Below are 21,742 nucleotides of genomic sequence, written 5' to 3' on the forward strand. Positions count from 1 at the left end.
GGCATAGGAGGAACCTACATCAACATAATAAAGGCCGTATATGACAAACCCACAGCAAACATCATTCTTAATGGTGAAAAACTGAAAACATTTCCTCTAAGATCAGAAACGAGACAAGGATGTCCACTCTCACCACTATTATTCAAGATAGTTTTGGAAGTCCTAGCCAAGGCAATCAGAGAAGAAAAAGAAATAAGAGGAATACAAATTGGAAAAGAAGAAGTAAAACTGTCACTGCTTGCAGATGACATGATACTATACATAGAGAATCCTAAAAATGCCACCAGAAAACTACTAGAGCTAATCAATGAATTTGGTAAAGTGGCAGGATACAAAATTAGTGCACAGAAATCTCTTGCATTCCTATACACTAATGAGGAAAAATCTGAAAGAGAAATTACGGAAACAGTCCCATTTACCATTGCAACTAAAAGAATAAAATACCTAGGAATAAACCTACCTAGGGAGACAAAAGATCTGTATGCAGAAAACTATAAGACACTGATGAAAGAAATTAAAGGTGATAGCAGCAGATGGAGAGATATACCATGTTCTTGGATAGGAAGAATCAATATTGTGAAAATGACTATACTACCCAAAGCAATCTACAGCTTCAATGCAAACCCTGTCAAATTACCAATGGTATTTTTTATGGAACTAGAACAAATCATCTTAAAATTTGTATAGAGACACAAAAGACACCGAAGAGCCAAAGCAGTCTTGAGAGAAAAAAACGGAGCTGGAGGAATCAGACTCCCTGACTTCAGACTATATTACAAAGCTACAGTAATCAAGACAATATGGTACTGGCACAAAAACAGAAACATAGATCAATGGAACAAGATAGAAAGCCCAGAGATAAACCCATGCACCTATGGTCAACTAATCTATGACAAAGGAGGCAAGGATATACAATGGAGAAAAGACAGTCTCTTCAATAAGCAGTGCTGGGAAATCTGGACAGCTAGATGTAAAAGAATGAAATTAGAACACTCCCTAACACCATACACAAAAATAAACTCCAAATGGATTCAAAACCTAAATGTAAGACTGAACACTATAAAACTCTTAGAGGAAAACATAGGAAGAACACTCTTTGACATCAATCACAGCAAGATCTTTTTTGATCCACCTCCTATAGTAATGAAAATAGAAACAAAAATAAACAAATGGGACCTAATGAAACTTCAAGGCTTTTGCACAGCAAAGGAAACTACAAACAAGACGAAAAGACAACCCTCAGAATGGGAAAAACTATTTGCAAACAAGTCAACGGACAAACGATTAATCTCTAAAATATATAAACAGTTAATTCAGCTCAATATTAAAGAAACAAACAACCCAATCCAAAAGTGGGCAGAAGACCTAAACAGACATTTCTCCAAAGAAGACATTCAGAATCACATGAAAAGCTGCTCAACATCACTAATTATTAGAGAAATGCAAATCAAAACTACAATGAGGTATCACCTCACACCAGTTAGAATGGGCATCATCAGAAAATGTACAAACAACAAATGCTGGAGAGGGTGTGGAGAAAAGGGAACCCTCTTGCACAGTTGGTGGGAATGTAAATTGATACAGCCACTATGGAGAACAGTATGGAGATTCCTTATAAAACTGAAAATAGAATTACCATATGATCCAGCAATCCCACTACTGGGCAGATACCCATAGAAAACCATAATTGAAAAAGACCCATGCACCCCAATGTTCACTGCAGCACTGTTTACAATAGCCAGGTCATGGAAGCAACCTAAATGCCCGTCGACAGACGAATGGATAAAGAAGATGTGGTACATATATACAATGGACTATTACTCAGCCATAAAAAGGAACGAAATTGAGTCACTTGTTGAGACATGGATGGATCTAAAGACTGTCATACAGAATGAAGTAAGTCTGAAAGTGAAAAACAAATATCGTATGTTAACACACATATGTGGAACCTAGAAAAACGGTACAGATGAACTGGTTTGCAGGGCAGAAGTTGAGACACAGATGTAGAGAACAAACGTATGGACACCAAGGGGGGAAAACCGCGGTGGGATGGGGATGGTGGTGTGCTGAATTGGGCGATTGGAACTGACATGTATACACTGATGTGTATAAAACTGATGACTAATAAGACCTGCAGTATAAAAAAAAAACAAAAAAAACCCAACTAATACTACACTTTCTTTGGGTTATTTGTATGGAAATATGTTAATATAAATGTTTCAGACATTACATGAAATTTCTAAAAATCTTATATGTTCTGGTATAATGTTATAAGTCATAATTCTAGTTATTACTTTAAAGTGTATATCTCAGAAATAACTAAATTTCCTTGTCAATTGCATAATTATGAACTTTCATCAAATCTTTAACCGTGGACATATTTAAGTCTTTTGTCATTTACAGACAGTTCTGGGTGTACTCTGATGCTTTTGCAAAAATGTTCCTATAAAAGGGTTTCATCTTCAAGGAATTCATGGAAAAGACTCTGACAAGTACAGGTTTCTGGTAACTGACTGTACTGCTGAACTGAATGAAGAAGCATTTTCAGAACTCTAATGGAAAACAGATGAGTTCATAAAAGTGCTAACAAAAGATCAAGATGAAAAAAAATTACATGGGACTGAGTGAACTGATGAGGATGATTATAATTTTTGTGACTTTCTGTTTGAATAAAAAAAAATCCCCTCCAAGAATTAAAAAAATAAAAAAGACACATGCACCACAATGTTCATTGCAGCACTATTTACAATAGCCAGGTCATGGAAGCAACCTAAATGCCCATAGACAACGAATAGATAAAGAAGATGTGGTACATATATACAATGGAATATTACTCAGCCATAAAAAGGAATGAAATTGGGTCATTTTTTGAGATGTGGATGGATCTAGAGATTGTCATACAGAGTGAAGTAAGTCAGAAAGAGAAAAACAAATATCGTATATTAACGTGTATATGTGGAACCTAGAAAAACGGTACAGATGAACCAGTTTGCAGGGCAGAAATTGAGACACAGATGTAGAGAACAAACGTATGGACATCAATGGGGGAAAGCGGCGGGGGCTTGGCGGTGGTGTGATGAATTGGACGATTGGGATTGACATGTATACATTGGTGTGTATAAAATTGATGACTAATAAGAACGTACTGTATAAAAAAATAAAATAGGGCTTCCCTGGTGGCGCAGTGATTGAGAGTCCACCTGCCGATTCAGGGGACACGGGTTCGTGCCCCGGTCCGGGAGGATCCCACATGCCGTGGAGCGGCTGGGCCCGTGAGCCATGGCCGCTGAGCCTGCGCGCCTGGAGCATGTGCTCCGCAACAGGAGAGGCCACAACAGTGAGTGGCCCGCATACCGCAAAAAATAAATAAATAAATAAATAAAATAAAATTCAAAAATTTTCTAAAATCTGTTGTTGATGATAATACTACTATTGGATTATTACCACTATCCACACAGACATAAAAAAAAAACAAAGGGGCTTCCCTGGTGGCGCAGTGGTTGAGAGTCCGCCTGCCAATGCAGGGGACGCGGGTTCGTGCCCTGGTCCGGGAAGATCCCACATGCCGCGGAGCGGCTGGGCCCGTGAGCCATGTCCGCTGAGCCTGTGCGTCCGGAGCCTGTGCTCCCCAATAGGAGAGGCCACAACAGTGAGAGGCCCGCGTACCGCAAAAAAAAAAACAAAAACAAAAACACAAAAAGAGTCATGTACCACAGTGTTCACTGCAACACTATTTACAATAGCCAGGACACAGAAGCAACCTAGGTGTCCATCGACAGATGAATGGATGAAGAGGATGTGGCACAATATATATACGAAGAGGATGTGGCACAATATATATATGGAATATATATATTCCATATATACAATGGAATATTACTCAGCCATAAAAAAGAAACGAAATTGAGTTATTTGTAATGAGGTGGATGGACCTGGATTCTGTCATACAGAGTGAAGTGAGTCGGAAAGAGAAAAACAAATACCATATGCTAACATATATATGGAATCTAAAAAAGAAAAATGTTTATGAAGAACCTAGGGGCAGGACGGGAATAAAGACACAGACCTAGTAGAGAATGGACTTGAGGACACAGAGGGGGGAAGGGGAAGCTGGGACAAAGTGAGAGAGTGGCATGGTCATATATACACTAGCAAACGTAAAATAGATAGCTAGTGGGAAGCAGCCACATTGCACAGGGAGATCAGCTCAGTGCTTTGTGACCACCTAGAGGGGTGGGATACGGAGGGTTGGAGGGAGGGAGACGCAAGAGGGAAGAGATATGGGGATATATGTATATGTATAACTGATTCACTTTGTTATAAAGCAGAAACTAACACACCATTATAAAGCAATTATATTCCAATAAAGATGTTAAAAAAATATATATATATATATATATTCTGGGGGGGGAGTCAATTCTCCCCAAATTAATCTGTAAATTCCTGCAAAAAAATTTTTTAATCAACACTTTAAAACATGTTCTGAGTCACGTTGCTGTACAGAAGAAATTAACACAACACTGTAAATCAACTATAATTCAATAAAATTTTTGAAAAAAATGACATGTTCTCTGGTTCTTCCCATCCTATGCCGTCAAGCCACCAGCTGGGCCTCCATTCTCCCTGACTCCCCACAGCATCTGAGAAGCCTCCTTTGCTGGACCCTCATTAGGCTACAGGAGGCCCCAAGAGCAACCACACTCCCAACAGGAAAGGCTGTGGACTCAGTTATCTGAAGGTGTGGGTTGGGATCCTGGCGTTACCAACACTCTCAAGATGACCAAGAATTCTAGTTGTATAACTTTGTAAAAATCACGTAACCTCTCAGTGACTTTATGGAGGAAATGGAGATGGTAATACCACCCCACAGGGTGATAATGCTGACGATTAAATGCGATACAGGAACGCACGCAACAGCATGGGGCCCGACGCACAACACACACTCAAGGCACAGCACGCCTCTCTCCGTTCCGTTCATCTCAGCTGGATTGCGTGAGATCGAACATAACTGAAGTTACCAAAAATCGACATGACTCTGGGTGAGAATCTGTGGGGCAAGTACAAGAGGGGGTTCCACTCCCACACCCCAAAATAACACAGGGCCATCCTTACCGTACTGTGTCAAGATCTTCCGTCCTGAGCAGCTCTTCATCGTCCTTGGTGGTCTTGGGAAGAGTTGCCTTTTCTGCTGGGTGAGAAGCCAGTAATGTTAGCCAGCGTCTCCAAACTTCCTGTTCTATACGAGTTCACTAACGCACACGCAATGCCAGCCCCCGGGCAACAGTCCCCAAGCATTCAGTATAAAGGTCTGTCAATAATACGTGAGTAATGAATGAATACACAGAATAACTATGGTTACTTTGGACAAATGGAGGCAAGAGAAGGCCCCTCGGTCCTTATCTAACCCCCCAGAGAACAAAAAAGAAGAAAAGTCTATCATCTGTTCAACTGTCCACTTCAGCACCGTAGAGAATACAGAAAACACCCCCCACGATTCCTAAGTTCCCACCAACAGGGAATAGTTAAGCACATTACAGTGCCGCCAGCAGAGGAAATATTACAAAGTAACCACAGATGAAGTTTACGGAAAGTTCTTAAGGAAACAGGACAGTGCATGTGATGTAGTAATCTCAGAACAGAAAATTATGTGTCCAGAATAACCTCATCCATGTAAAAAAAAAAATCTTAGCACAAAAACAAAGGAGTTGCCATAATATGATAACCAAAATATTACGTTTGTCCCTGGAGACAGAACGATAGCTTATTTCCCTGCTTGTTTTGTGCTTTTGTAACACCTTAAGGAAAAAACCCGAACGAATTTTTTGGCCAACCCAGCATATTCACTGAATATTCTGAAAAGCAAACAAAAAAAGATGTACCTAACTTCTACGGCTAGGAAAGGTTTGGGTTTTTTTTTTTTTTTTTTTTTGGTAAGTCACAAAAATGAAATGGCAAGAATCCACAATGAAAGAGTCGTGCAGGGAGAGCCGCGCCCACTTCGGAGGGTGAAGGGGTACAGCACAGCCACCGTACGCGCGGGGCGGACGCCAGTGCACATGTGCCACTCCAGCTACGCCAACCAACCACCTTCCCTGCCGGGGTCTCCACTCACCATGTCCAGACCTTAAGCATTTTCTTGCTTTTTCTGGCTTCCCTGGTGTGTGGTCCTGATGCAGCTTCGCTTTGATGTGAATGCCCTGTTCAGACGATCTTCTCTGACTTAAAACCAAATGTTTCACCTCCTCTAGAATGCAGGAGAAGAAGGCATCATGGACTCAATCAGAAATACACACTGGGGCTTCCCTGGTGGCACAGTGGTTGAGAATCTGCCTGCTAACGCAGGGGACACGGGTTTGAGCCCTGGTCCGGGAAGATCCCACGTGCCACAGAGCAACTAAGCCCATGCACCACAATTACTGAGCCTGCGCTCTAGAGCCCACGTGCCACAACTACTGAGCCCGCATACCACAACTACTGAGCTCACACACCTAGAGCCCATGCTCTGCATCAAGAGAAGCCACTACAATGAGAAGCCCATGCACCGCAACGAAGAGCCGCCACAGCTAGAGAAAGCCCACGTGCAGCAATGAAGACCCAATGCAGCCAAAAATAAATAAATTTAATAAATTTTAAAAAAGAAGATAACTTCTTCATCAACAATGAAATATCAGATAGGGAATGTGAACAACAATCTCTTTTAAACTCACACCCCCAAAAATAAAATATTTAGGAAAAAATCTGACTAAGGAGGTGAAAGACTTATACAATGAGGACTATAAAACATTAATAAAGGAAACTGAAGAGGATTCAAAGAAATGGAGAGATATCCCATGCTCCTGGGTTGGAAGAATTAATAGTGTTAAAATGGCTCTACTACCCAAAGCAATCTACAGATTTAATGTGATCCCCATCAAACTACCCATGACCTTTTTCACAGAACTAGAACAAATAATCCTAAAATTCATGTGGGACCATAAAAGACCCAGAATTGCCAAAGCAATCCTGAAGAAAAAGAACAAAGCAGGAGGCATGGCCCTCCCAGACTTCAGGTGATACTACAAAGCTACAGGAATCAAAACAGTGCGGTAATGGCACAAAAACAGACATATGGATCAATGGAACAGAACAGACAGCCCAGAAATAAACCCATACACCTATGGTCAATTAATCTTCAACAAAGGAGGCAAGAATATACAATGGGAAAAATACAGTCTCTTCAGCAAGTGGTGCTGGGAAAGTTGGACAGCTGCATGCAAATCAATGAAGTTAGAACACACCCTCACACCACACACAAAAATAAACTCAAAATGGCCTAAAGACTTAAACATAAGACATGACACCATTAAACTCCTAGAAGAGATCATAGGCAAGACATTCTCTGACGTAAATCGTACCAATGTTTTCTGAGGTCAGTCTCTCAAAGCAACAGAAATAAAAATAAACAAATGAGACCTAATCAAACTTATAAGCTTTGCACAGCAAAGGAAACCATAGATAAAATGAAAAGACAACCTACGGAATGGGGGAAAATATTTGGAAATGATGCAACCATCAAGGGCTTAATTTCTAAAGTATACAAACAGCTCATACAATTCAATAACAACAAAAAAACAACCCAATCAAAAATGGGCAGAAGACCTAAAAAGACATTTCTCCGAAGACGACATAAAGATGGCCAATAGGCACGTGAAAAGATGCCCAATACTGCTAATTATTAGAGAAATGCAAATCAAAACTTCAGCGAGGTACCACCTCACATTGGTCAGAATGGACACCATTAAAATGTCTTACAAATAACAAATGCTGGAGAGGATGTGGAGAAAAGAGAACCCTCATACACTGTTGGTGGGAGCCACTATGGAGAACAGTATGGAGGTTCCTCAGAAAACTAAAAATAGAATTACTATACAATCCAGCAATCCCACTCCTGGGCATATATCCAGACAAAACTATAATTCAAAAAGATACATGCATCCCTATGTTCATAGCAGCACTATTCACAATAGCCAAAACATGGAAACCACCTAAATGTCCATCAACGGATGAATGGATAAAGAAGACGTGGTACCATGAGGACATGGGGAGGGGGAAGGGTAGGTTGGGATGAAGTAAGAGGGTAGCATTGACATATATACACTACCAAATGTAAAATAGATAGCTAGTGGGAAGCAGCTGCATAGCACAGGGAGATCAGCTCGGTGCTCTGTGACCACCTAGCGGGGGGGATAGGGAGGGTGGGAGGGAGGCTCAAGAGGGAGAGGATGTGGGGATATATGTGTACGCATAGCTGATTCACTTTGTTATACAGCAGAAACTAACATGACATTGTAAAGCAATTATATGCCAATAAAGATGTTAAAAAAAATGATGCGGTACATATATACAATGGAATATTACTCAGCCATAAAAAAGAATGAAATAATGCCATTTGCACCAACATGGATGCAACTAGAGATTATCACACTAAGTGAGGTAAGTCAGAAAGAGAATGACAAATGCCATATGATATCACTTATATGTGGAATCTAAAATATGACACAAATGAACCTATCTATGAAACAGAAACAGACTCACAGATACAAAGAACACATTGGTGGTTGTCAAGGGGCAGAGGCCTGGTAGAGGGATGGAGCAGGAGGTTGGGGTTAGCAGATCTAAGCTATTATATATAGAATGGATAACAACAAGGCCCTACTGTACAGCACAGGGAACTATAGTCAATATCCTATGATAAACCATAATGGAAAAGAATATTTTTAAAAAGAAGAATGTATACACAAATAACTGAATCATTTTAGTGTACAGTGGTAAACATTATAAATCAACTATACTTCAATTAAAAAAATATTGATTAAAAAAAGCTCCTCCAAAATAAAACAAAAAGATAACTTCTTAAGTGGAAAAAGGCAGGACTTAAGACAGTATGTACACTGGATCCGTCTTTGTTAAAATTTTGTACCCAGTTGTAAAATGCACAGGAGAATGTTAGCAATGGCTGTCTCTGCTCAGACATCATATGATTTTAATTTTTTCTCCCTTTGGCTAATCTACCTCTAAATTGTTTTGCAAAGTGAACACACACTGATATTTTTAACGGAAAAAATTAGTTAACTTAAGAGGCAGTGATGCCAGGCGTGGGACAGGGTTCAAGGAGGTGCAGTGGCCCCAAGGACGGTCACAGCAAAAGGCCCATGGGCCCTCACTGAAGGGCCTGTGACACCCGTCCTCATCCCTTTTCCGGCCGGCTGATTCCATTTACCCTTCCAAACTTGTCTCCATGGCCCCTTCTCCAGGAAGTCCTCCTGGTACACCCACCCTGGCACCTCTGCTCCAGGGTAAGCCCACTGCCAGGCAGATGTTTACCAGAAATTTGGGCTCGGCAGCTCCGGGGCAGGCCCTGGAATCTGCATTGAGGCTGCACTCCAAGTGCGTCCAATGTGGGTGGTTTAGAGCCCACGCTCTGAGAACATGGGTCTTTCCTTTGGTCCAAGTGAGAAAAGAGAACGTGAATCCCATTTTCTCACCCAGGACTAGTAGTTTAGAGGCAAATCAGTGATTTTCAGCCAGGGGCGATTTTGCACCTGCAGACAACGTCTGAAGAAATTTCTAGTTGACACAGCTGGGAGGCTAGTCCTGGCGTCTAGTGGGTAGAGGTCAGGGATGCTGCTAACAGCCCTCCAGTGCCCAGGACGGTCCCTGCAACAAGGAACAATCCGACCCAAGATGCCCACACTGCCGAGGTTAAGAAACCCGGGATAGCAATGAAAGATTAAAACTCGGAAGTCCCAAGCCCCCAAGGTCAGGAAGGCTCTCTGAGGAGCGCAGGCTGGAAACCGGAGAAAAAACTTTCCAGTCACACAAAACTGGGTTCTGATTCTGGCGCTGCCTCTCGCTACAAGCAAGTCCAGGCCTACTTTGCTCATGGAAAGTGGGGAGGGCTGTACTTGTCTGGAAGCCACGATCAGCAGCTGTAACAGCACCTCATTCCCCCCATTCTCTGGAGCACGTCGACATTACCTTCTAATATCTCTGAAAACTGGGTTGTATCTTACAAGAATACTGCTGCATATTTTAAGTGGCAGCATTTTATTATAGTTTTAAAATTCCCTCTACACAATGCAATCCTCCTTATTGCGGGGGGAAGGGGGCGCACTCCCACCACCCTGCCCCCAGGCATCTGGCCAGACGAAGTAGGTGCCCAAGGTCACCATTAGCTCGGGATGGAGACAGGGTTCAATTCAGCTGCGTGACTTCAACGTAGGCCTCTCTCCTTTGAGGGGAGTTCGAAAGGAGACTTTCTGGCACTGATACAGTAATTTTTACATGAGGAAGAGTCTGAAGGGCCTAATGGAAACAGGGCTGTGGGACTTTCGAGTTTTCTGTTTCGTTTCTCGATAGCCTCTAATTTTTTTGTTCAGGGAGCACACCAGACTCATCCTGGGACACAGGCCGGTGGTGGGTGCCCGCCTCAGCACTGCTCAGAGTGGAGGCTGACGGGCGGCACACAGACTTGGGGCGCCCTTCCCATCACCACACATGCCCTGGAGGGAGGGGGGTGTCACTGCGCTGACAGAAACCAGCGTGGGCCCCAGGAAAACCAGATGCACCAAACGAGGAGATGCTGGCTGGCTTTTCTGCTGTTACCAGTGAGAAGCCACACGCCTGCGGAAACATTGCAAATCAAACATGAATGCCATGAACTCACCAAAAGATCCTGCATCTTCCAGAAACCCAGAAGGTTTTAATCGATAATTCTTGGCTTTTTTCGAAACCTTGTCCTTGGTGTCCCAGAGCCTCAAGGTGATTTTGTGAAAATTTATTTTCTTTAGTAACTCCTTTGTCATGTTGATGTTAAAACTTTGGGCCCACGACACCCAGACCCTGTCCCCTTCTTGCCATGGCCTGATGGTCTGTGTAAAAGGACAACAAGAGACTCTCAGCGTTGAAAGCTCAGAGGCCAAGATCTGACCGCTGCCACGATGTGGAAGGCCCTACCTTCCGCTTGTCTGTCTGTGCATCCCACTCCCTCCTGGCTCCCAACTCACAAAGGGAATCAGGAAATGGGTGCCGCAGACAGGGGCCTGCACGCCTCTGGGTTGCTCGGAAAAATAAAGTAAAAGCAATTCCCTGCAAAGAGTGTCCCCCCAGGGACTCCCCATCCTGACCCAGAGCCCTGCCCCAGGCGGGAGTGTGCGTGTGTGTGCGGGTGGCGGGTGTGCACACACACATACTCACGTGTACACACAGAAAGAAATAACAAGAGCTGCCAAAACTTTTGAAACACCAAAGAAATTATTAGGTAAAAATACCTTCAGAGAAAATCATAGAGTTGCTATCAGTATTATTAGGTTCATGCAGATTCCCATCCAGTAGGCCTAGAGTGGCGACCAAGATCCTACATTTCTAGCAAGTTCCAGGGGAAGTGAGCATCCTTTGTGGCTCTTGCTATTTCTTGTGAGTATCAGACTACATGCAAGGCCACACACACACACACACACACACACACACACACACACACTCACACTCATACTCACAACACATTCACCTTTATTCCTGAATCCAGGAACACTTTGGCCAAGGCTGGAAACACCACCACATCGACCTTTTTAGGCTCCCCATCACCAGGCAGGAGGAAGTACTCGATGTGGTAGTAATGGCGAACCTTTGCAATAGGTTTGTCCATTTTAGGGTGTCTCCTGTACTGTGCAACCAAACTTGAATATTTTCCTTTGTGACCTAGAAGATACAGATGTAATGAGACTTGTTCTAACCTCACTTGGGAAAGCAGACCCGTCTCCACAATTCCCCGGAACGAAGAAGAGCCCAAGGCTGGAGGAGGTGCCGTGTGCAGACTCCCCACTGCCACCCGCTTGGAGTTAAGATGCATGTCCGGTCCTCCCAGCCACCAGAGGAGCAGCCCCAGGGCTGGAAGCCAGTGCGCGGAATTATAGCGCGTGACTCCGAGGTGAGCATCTCCTTAAATTTTTTTACTGTAGGCACTTACCTGCCTGCCCCTAGTCTTGACAGTAAGAGGCAGGTTAAAAAAAAAACAAAAAAACCCCACCAATACAGGGTAGGATAAATTAGACACATACGATGGAATACGATATAGGAGTTTAAAACAAACAACAACAAAGTAAAGCCAGGTCTGCTCATGTCCTGTAAGATATCTAAGAGGTCATCAAATTTTTAAAGAGCAAGTTGTAGAACAGGATACACAGGACCTCATTTCTCTTAAGTAAACAATTTACATAAACATTCATAAATAAATTCATAACTATTTAGGTATTGAAGGAAAAAACATTGAAGCTAGAATTTTATATCCAGCCAAAGACAGATCCTTCGAAGGTACTGGCACCATAAAAATACTCGCAGGCGAGGTCTCATAAGTTGAGCTGCACAGCAATCTATTTTGTAAACGCCTTTGGAATAAGTGCCCAACTAAGAAAAACAAATCTGGGAGATGCTGCAAGAGATGTGAGGATTAAAGGTAATCAAATAAGCACCAGTTTTCTTTTGGGTGGTATTTGCAGATGTCTTTTTCCAGGCTCTTTTGCTTGATATCAACCAACCAAAGATAAAAAGCACCATTATGGATAGAGGAGGTCACACACAATGACCAAAAATTCAATTCACCAAGAAGATAGGTCAATTCTAAAACATGGTATACACCTAACCAAATAGCCTCCAAAATATCTGAAGCAACCATCAACAGAACTACAAGGAGAAGTTGAAATTAATCATCGTGGGGAGATATTTCAGGCAGAACAACAAAAAAAGACATATCAAAAAATGGAGTACTTCTTGATATATCTAGGAATACACCTACCTAAGGAGGCAAAAGACCTGTACTCCAAAAACTATAAGACACTGATGAAAGAAATCAAAGACTACACAAACATATGGAAAGATATACCACATGTTCTTGGATTGGAAGAGTCAATATTGTTAAAATGACCATAATATCTAAGGCAATCTACAGATTCAACACAATCCCTATCAAACCGTCAAAGACATTTTTCACAGAACGAGAACAAAAATTTTTGTATGGAAACACATTTTTGTATGGAAACACAAAAGACCCTGAAATCTTGAGAAAGAACAGAGCTGGAGGAATCATGCTCCCTGACTTCAGACTATACAACAAAGCTACAGTGATCAAAACAGTATGGTAGGGCTTCCCTGGTGGCACAGTGGCTGAGAGTCTGCCTGCCAATGCAGGGGACACAGGTCCATGCCCCGGTCTGGGAAGATCCCACGTGCCGCGGAACAGCTGGGCCCGTGAGCCATGGCCGCTGAGCCTGTGTGTCTGGAGCCTGTGCTCCGTAACGGGACAGGCCACAACAGTGAGCGGCCCGCGTACCACAAAAAAAAAATAGTATGGTACTGGCACAAAAACAGACACAGAGATTAACAGAACAGGATAGAAAGCCCAGAAACAAATCCACGCATTTATGGTCAATTAATCTATGACAAAGGAGGCAAGAATATACACTGGAGATAAGACAGTCTCTTCAATAAGTGGTAAGTGGTGCTGGAAAAACTGGACAGCTACGTGTAAAAGAATGAAATTAGAACATTCTCTAACACCATACACAAAAACAAACTCAAAGTGGATTAAAGAGCTACACGTAAGACAGGATACTATAAAACTCCTAGAGGAAAACATAGGCAGAACACTCTTTGACATAAATTGCAGCAATATGTTTTTGGATCCGTCTTCTACAGTGATGGAAATATAAACAAATGGGACCTAATTCAACTTAAAAGCTTTCACACAGCAAATGAAACCATAAACAAAATCAAAAGATAACCTAAGGTCTGAGAGCAAATATTTGCAAATGATGCTACCAACAAGGGATTAATTTCCAAAATTTACAAACAGCTCATGCAGCTCAATATCAAAAAAACAAACAACGCAATGAAAAAACGGGCAGAAGACATAAGTAGACATTTCTCCAAGAAGACATATAGTTGGCCAACAAGCACAGGAAAAGTTGCTCAATGTCACTCATTATTAGAGAAATGAAAAATCGAAACTACAATGAGGCATCACTTCACACCAGTCAGAATGGCCATCATTAAAAGTCCACAAACAGTAAATGCTGGAGAGGGTGTGGAGAAAAAGGAACCCTCCTACACTGTTGGTGGGAATGTAAATTGGTGCAGCCACTGTGGAGAACAGTATGGAGGTTCATCAAAAAACTAAAAATAGAGTTACCATATGATTCTGCAATCCCACTCCTGGGCATAGATCTTCAGAAAACTGTAATTCAAAAAGATACATGCACCTCAGTGTTCATAGCAGCACTGTATACAATAGCCAAGACATGGAAGCAACCTAAATGTCCATCGACAGAAGAATGGATAAAGAAGATGTGGTATATATACACAATGGAATATTACTCAGCCATGAAAAGAATGAAATCATGCCATTTGCTGAAACATGGATGGACCTAGAGATTATCATACTAAGTGAAGTAAGTCAGACAAAAACGAATATTATATATCACTTAGATGCAGAACCTAAAAAAATGAAACAAATGAATTTATTTACAAAACAGAAATAGACTCACAGACATAGAAAACAAACGTATGGTTACCAAAAGGGATAGTAGGGGAGGGGAGATAAATTAGGAGGTTGGGATTAACATATACACACCACTATATATAAAATAGATAAACAACAAAGACCTACTCTATAGCACAGGGAGCTATACTCCATATCTTCTAATAACCTACAATGGAAAAGAATCTGAAAAAGAACATATATGACTGAATCACTTTGCTGTACACTTGAAACTAAGACAACATTGTAAATGAACTATATTTCAATTAAAAAGCTGATATAAAAAAAGACAGTCCACCTTAAAAAAAGTGGAGTACTTTTCTCTGCCCTTAATCTTGGGGTTCAACCATGTGCCTTGCTTTGGCCAATAAAATGCCTGCAGGTGGGAGGTGTCCAAAGACCTGAAGAGTGCCGGGGTGACTGGGCTTGCCCTCTTTTGTGCCCTGCCTTTCCAGGACAGGAATGCATCTGGGTTGCCCACACATCCGAGAGGAGGATGACAGAGACAGAAGCAGGGCAGAGCTACTGCAGGAAGCCCAGCCTAGATCAGCTGGCCTGCTCACCCAGGACAGGGATTTCTGTTTGAAGCCAATGAAATGGGGAGTTGTTTGTATTTGTTACACAGCGGTTTTGGGTAGTAGCTGATTACCTTTGCACTCAGAGATTTTGATCCAATAATCTGAGAGTCTGTATTTAAACAAGGAATTAGATGATGCACAACCAGCTTATGGGCGGGGGAAATGCCTTAACCTCTCCGTCACTTCTTTATTTTCAAAAAGCAGAAATAACATCACCTGCTTCTTGGGGTTTTGAGAAGACTGAGTCTGTGAAGCCCATAAACTGTTCCTTGCCTGGACCACAGTGGGCCCTAAAGTGGCAGTTCCTTTCCGGACCTCTGCTCCTGGCACTGGCCACCCTACTGAGGGAGCACAGGTGCCCTACACTCCTGGGAGAAGGTCACTGGTACACCCCCTCTCTGCTGTCACACTTACCCGCGGTCACTGGGAAGGCCAGAGAGATGATGAACTTGCAGGGGACAACGTGGGGCACGTCCGAGTCGAAGGTGCTGGCAGGCCCTTCTGAGGACTCGCCGCTGCACTGGTAGCCGGTGGCCGACTCCTGGGCCCAGGCCCTAACCTTCAGGTTCTCCTCCACTTCACACTCGCTCCCGGACTGGTAAAAGCTGCCCATGGAGGACATGGTCCTCATGCTCGCCTGGTCCTCGTCCTCCCACTCACAGGCCGGCAGCTACATGCGGCAGGGCGGCCCCCCCGGCCGGCACTCCCGGCTGCAAGGAAATAAAGGCACGGCCATCACCACCACTGCCCCCAGGAGGGAAGCCCTGCCTGCCCCCTCCTCTCCCCCGTGCCTTGTCCTGTTCCGGGCTGACCAGCCAAGGCCTCAGACACTGCCTGGCACGCAGCGGACACTCAATAAAGATTAGATGAACCTCAGAGAATGATGCCGTCAGTAACCGTGATAATCAGCAAAGCTAGCGTCTCCAAATTGAGTCCCGTCCTCCCGGCCCCAGCTGTTCCTCCTTTCAAGATCAAAGTTAATCATTCAGCACGTCTGGAATGCCTGCTCCAGGTGAGTGCAATTCCCCAAGAATCACAAGGGAATGGGTGGGGGGTGAGGGCCTCGGGTTAGCTGTGCCAAAGCACAGTATGACCTTGGTTTGGGGGCAGCACGCGCAAGAGCCTGCTGAGGCCAAGGAGGGCGAGGACCCCGAGGCAAGACCCGACCGAGCACTGAGTACTGGGCTCCGGGCACGAACGCCCTCCATGGACGCCGCACGCCAGCGAACGCTAAGAAGGGGCTGCGCAGCTGGAGCGGGGGCCGGGGCGGATGGGGGGGTACCTGCGGCACCTGTGAGCGGACGCGCTGGGCAGCCGCGTGGGCTCAGACGACGGCGTCGGTCAGCTCGCACAGCAGCTGCACAGCCTCCTCACCGAGGAGGCTCAGAGGACCTGGTGCGTCCACCCGGGCAGGGAGGCCCGCAGGAGCCGCCTCGCCGCTATGTTTGGCGGTTGCTAGGAGACGCGCGTGGCCGCAGCCCCGGGGCGGGGCTCCTCTCCTGGGGGCGGGGCTCCCCGCCTCGTTCGCTGGTCCCAGGCCAGGTGCCCAGACAAGGTCCGGCAGAGAGTTGTATACAAATGCAGAACCAACTGCCTTTATGCCTTCAGTTATTCGCTTATCCACTCAGTCTTTTTTTTTTTTTTTTTTTTGGATGTGGACCATTTTTTAAGTCTTTACTGAATGTTTTACAATATTGCTTTTTATGTTTTGGTTTTTTGTGGTTTTTTTGGCCGTGAGGCATGTGCCGTCATAGCTCCCCGACCAGGGATCGAACCCACACCCCCTGCATTGGAAGGCGAAGTCTTAACCACTGGACCGCCAGGGAAGCCCCCATTCAGTCTTTCAGGAATTCCTGCTCTGAACGTGAGCACCTATTATGCGCCTGAGCCTTACCTGCAGTACAGGGGAGAGGCATTGCCAGCTCCCCCACTACAGCTCCATCAGCGGCCCCCTCCCGTTCTTTGATGAAGGCAAAGGAAGCACCGGGCTCTGCAAATTCAGATGACCCGACCCCACCCCACCCCCCATCCTCTCTGGCACAGACTCTGCTTCTGTCACTGATGTCTTTCAAATATCACGAGAATTCTTTTTAGTCATCATGAGCGCCAAACTCAGCGATGAGGAAACCGAGGCTTAGAGAGGTGAAGCTATTTGCCTGAGGTCACACAGGTATATGGCAGCACTGGATTGAAAGCCAGACTATCTGACGGACACCCTGCCCCCCACCCCCAGATAAGGGACCCCTAGCTGCTGCTCCCGATGTAGAAGACCACAGACCACCAAAGGGGCTGCGGCGGAGGGACACATCGCAGAAGCGACTGCCCGGAGGGGTTGGGGCAGGCTTCACGGAAGAGGTGACAAAAGCCAAACTGTGGGGTCTGCCGGGCGAGGAAAGCAAGGGAAGGCATTCCAGGCAGAGGACACAGCATATGCAAAGGCCAAGCGGAGTGAAAACGTGTGGCAAGTTCAGGGAAGGGATGATGAGGCTGGAGTGGCGCACGGGGACCCCGGTACCAAGCCCCTGGGCAGTAGTTTGTTCAAGCGAATGGGTGCGGAATCTCCACACACACTTCGCTGTTGCAGAAACTGAGGCTCTGAGATGAGACACAACCTACCCGTGGCCAAAGAGCAAAACTGTGGACGCAAGCACCCTCCCACCCAGTGCCCACCTCCCTAGGCCGTCCCCAGGGGCTGGGGACAGTAGTCCAGTATTCCAGAATACTTCCCACTGACGGGGGCCCTCCAACATTCCTCAGGTTCGATCAGTCTAAAAAACTGAACCTTAAGAACAGCTGTGAGGGGAAGTCTCCAAATGGCAGTGAGGTCCCCTGGGGAGAAGGACTCAAGTTTCACCACTGAGTGCCATGACACCCTGTCCAACAGCCTGCAGACTACCGTCCACAAGCAAGGAAGTACTAAAAAGACACACCCAGGGTTGCAAAGGGAAAAGGCTACTAGGATACACCAGCTCCCAAAAGGCCCCATTAACAAGAGCTGGTCAGTGACACCACCCTCCCTGGGACAGACAGCAGGCCTCCTGCCCGTCAGGTGCACCTGCTGCCTGAGGCTGGTTTTGCTCCAAAGGGTCCTCGATCACCCTGTTACCAAGGGCAGCAGCCAATCTCCCCAGCATCTCCTGTGGGGCGGCCCTGAACTCAGGCTTGAGAGGTCTTAGACCAAAGAGCCTTGGTCCTGGATGTGCATGAGAATCACCCAGGATCATGTCAAATCTTCAATCCTGAGGCTTCACTCCAGACCTGTGGAATTGATTCTCCAGAGGTGGGGCTTAGGAACCGGTGATAGATTGTATTTTCCAAACACCTCAATAGATTCCCTCCCACCCTCTCTTCTTACAGTGTGATGTCAACACTCTTCACATCCCGTGGTGGGTCTAGTCCCCTCCCCCTTGAACCCCGACAGAACTTTTGGACCACCTCAGCCAACAGAGTAGAGTGGAAGTGACACTCGGTGACATCTGAAGCCAGGTCATACAAATTCCATGTGCTTCTGCCTTGTTCTTTGGGGCGCTCACTCTAGGAACCCAGCATCATGTTGTGAGGAGACCCAAGCAGCCTCATGGAAAGGCCACGTGTAGATGCTCTGGCCAACAGCCGGCAGGGTTCCCGGCCAACTGCCAGCCTCACTGCCCAAAATGTGAGAGCCAGACCTCAGGGGATTCCAGCCCCCAGCCTTTGAGTCACCTGGCTGACACCATGTGTAGCAGAAACCAGCTGTCCCCATGAAGCCCTCTGCAAATTGCAGATTTATCAGCAAAGTAAGTTACTGCTGTCCTAACCCAGTAAATTTGGGGATTATTCGTTGTGCAATAATAAATAACTGGAACAGAACGCTTGTTTGTTAAAGTCACCTCCACCAAGATCCCATTGCATAGCCAAGATCTGGAACCACTTCCCTGAGGGAGGTAGTGTCCAGGTCAAGAGCCAGGGCATCATGGGATGGAATGAAGGCAAAGGTGTGTCACCTGAGACTCAGGCACGACGGGCGGGTCTCCCCTCCCCTCAGCAAAGACGGCTTCAGGGCTGGCAAAGTCAGAATGCGACAGGAGGAAGGGCAAAGTCACATTGCAAAGGGGCACCCCGTGGAGCGCAGCCATCTGAGGGCGATCTGTCCCTGCTCCTTCTTCCTCCAGGGCAGTGGAGCGCCAAAGCTCCCACGGCACCCAGAGAGCTTCTGAAGTTATTGCAAGACTCTGGCAGCTGGAAGCATACACCCGTCTTCTTCTTGCCATCCCTCTCCTAAGCAAAGCACCCCCGCCACCTTATAACAACTTTACTGAGGTGTATTTTATATCATACGGTGCACCCATTTCAAGTGTATGATTCAACGATTTTTAGTAACTTCACCAAGTGGTGACATCATTACCATAAATAAGTTTTAGAACATTTTCATCTCCCTAATAAGATCCTTCGTGCACAAGTTTCACCCAAAAGTACTATAATTAATTAAAATTAACCTCTGTTCCCACCCCAAGCTCTAGACAACCATTAATCTACTTTCTGTCTCTAAAAAGGTGCCTTTTTCTGAACATTTCCTATACATGGAGCCATACATCCATTTTGTCTATCCAGCCGTCAGTTCATGGACATTTAGACATTTATGAAGATGCTGCTGAGGACATTCACATGAGGGTCTCTGTGTGGACAGATGTTTTCGGTTCTCTTGAGTAGAGGCGTCTAGCAGTGGGAGAGCTGGGTCACGTAGTAAGCGACACGTATGGCTCAGGCTTTATGCATGTCTTTTACTGACAAACTGTTCTCCAACGTGGCTGCACCATTTCACATTCCCACCAGCAACGTGTGAGGGTTCCTATTTCTCTACATCCTCGAAAACATTTATCGTCCGTCAGTTATTATCGCCATTCTCGTGAGGGCGAAATAGTCTCTCATTGAGGTTCTGCTTTGTATTTCCCTAATACCTAACGGTACTGGGATCTTTTCTCGTGCTTATTGGCCAACCATATATATTCTTTTGGGAAATATCTGTCCCTGTCTTTCACCCATTTTTCGATTGGGTTGTTTGTCTTCTTCTTATTGAGCTGTTGGAGTTCTTTGTCAATTCTGAATACAAGGCCCCTACTGGGCATGTGTTTTGTCAAGATTTTCTCCCAGTTGCCTGCTTGTTCCGTCATTTCTTAATGGCGTCTTTATCACTGCGCTTTGAAGTGCAAAAGTTCTGAATTTTGATGAGATCCAATGTATTGATTTTTTTCCTTTTTTTTGGACCACGTGTTTGGTGTTGTATCTAAGAAATCTTTGCCTAACCCAGGCCCATTTTTAATAGAGAGAAGTCAAACTTGGCGTCTGAACACTAAGCAAATCCACTAACCAAGACTCCTAAAAATGTAAAAGCTTTGACACTAAAACTGATGGCTCTCGGAGAATCCCAGACACTCCAGGGGACTGTACAGAATGACACAAGTTTTCTGAAAAACAGTTTGACAACATCAAGAGCTTATAAAATGCCCGCACTCCTTGGCCCTGCAGTAAAGCACCCAGGAAATAGAGCCAACCTTTCACAGTGTTGTTGGAATGGAGAAAAACTGCAAACCACCGCTATGTGCACCTATTGGGACGACAAAGCACCTTCCGGGTCAGTCCTAAGAGGGAGTGTGGACCAGCCTTTGAGAATAACGTTACCCAGGAATGGTAATGATGGCGGAGCCATTTAGGAAGATGGGTGATGTGCAGAGACAGATCCCAACAGCCGCATTTCAACTTGTTTCTTTATGTCACATTGAAGGAGGTACAAGTGACATCCTGTAAAATTCACCCTTTTAAGTGCTTTGACAGGTGTACACAGTCATGAAACTACCACCCCCATGAAACTACCACCCCCATATAGAATGTTTTCACCACCCCCAAAAGTTCTTTCATGCTTAAATGCATGGAAAACATCTGAAAACAAATACATCAAAAGAACCCTGTGTTCTTCTCTTGTTGGCACGAGGGGGGATGGTTTTTTTGCTCTTTAGCATTTTGCTGGGCTGTTTGTAGACACTGTGAACAATATACTATTAGGAATGGCTCAAACAATACTGAGCTGACTTCAGAAAAACCACTTCTCTCCGCTCTCCCCGACGCAGACACACACCCATCCCCCAGCTCACACAAAAGCGCAGGAGACCTCTGAGTTTGCTCACTTTGAGCCTTAAACAAAAACCTTGTGGGTCCAACCGGGATGATTTCAGAGGCGCCTGGTAACACTGCCCGCAGACAGACAGGCCTGACAGCGCCCCATTATCAACCCGGACTCCCCTGCCCCCAAGGAGCTGCGGGGGGCAGAGGCCAGGCGATGGTTCCACGTCAAGATATTTAAAGTCTTTCTTTTCGATACTGACTGGCCCAGAAAAGTTCCTGTTCAAAGGATTCCTTCCGCAAAAGCCATCGCCAGCTGCAGCAACGGGGGTAGTCTCCCCTGGGTCACCAGCTCTCAGCATTAACATGAAATTGAATCAGATTCATCTGCAGAGCCACAAGAGGGAGGGGATATGGGGATATACGTATATACACGCTGCTTCACTTTGCTGTACAGGAGAAACTAACACAACATTGTAAAGCATTTATACTCCCATAA

At 45.1% G+C, this 21,742-nt stretch overlaps 1 protein-coding gene across 1 annotated transcript in view; it reads right to left on the reverse strand.

The window, feature by feature from the left end:
• CFAP92 (cilia and flagella associated protein 92 (putative)) overlaps positions 1-21,742 on the reverse strand; it is a 163,744-nt gene that overhangs the window by 88,753 nt on the left and 53,249 nt on the right. Inside the window, 5 exon segments of the mRNA XM_060023135.1 lie at positions 5,113-5,220; positions 6,124-6,244; positions 10,706-10,910; positions 11,546-11,736; positions 15,562-15,857. Of these exon segments, the coding sequence (XP_059879118.1) occupies positions 5,113-5,220; positions 6,124-6,244; positions 10,706-10,910; positions 11,546-11,736; positions 15,562-15,857 (921 nt within the window).

The sequence above is a fragment of the Delphinus delphis genome, chromosome 10 (genome assembly GCF_949987515.2).
Source record: "Delphinus delphis chromosome 10, mDelDel1.2, whole genome shotgun sequence".
Taxonomy (NCBI): domain Eukaryota; kingdom Metazoa; phylum Chordata; class Mammalia; order Artiodactyla; family Delphinidae; genus Delphinus; species Delphinus delphis.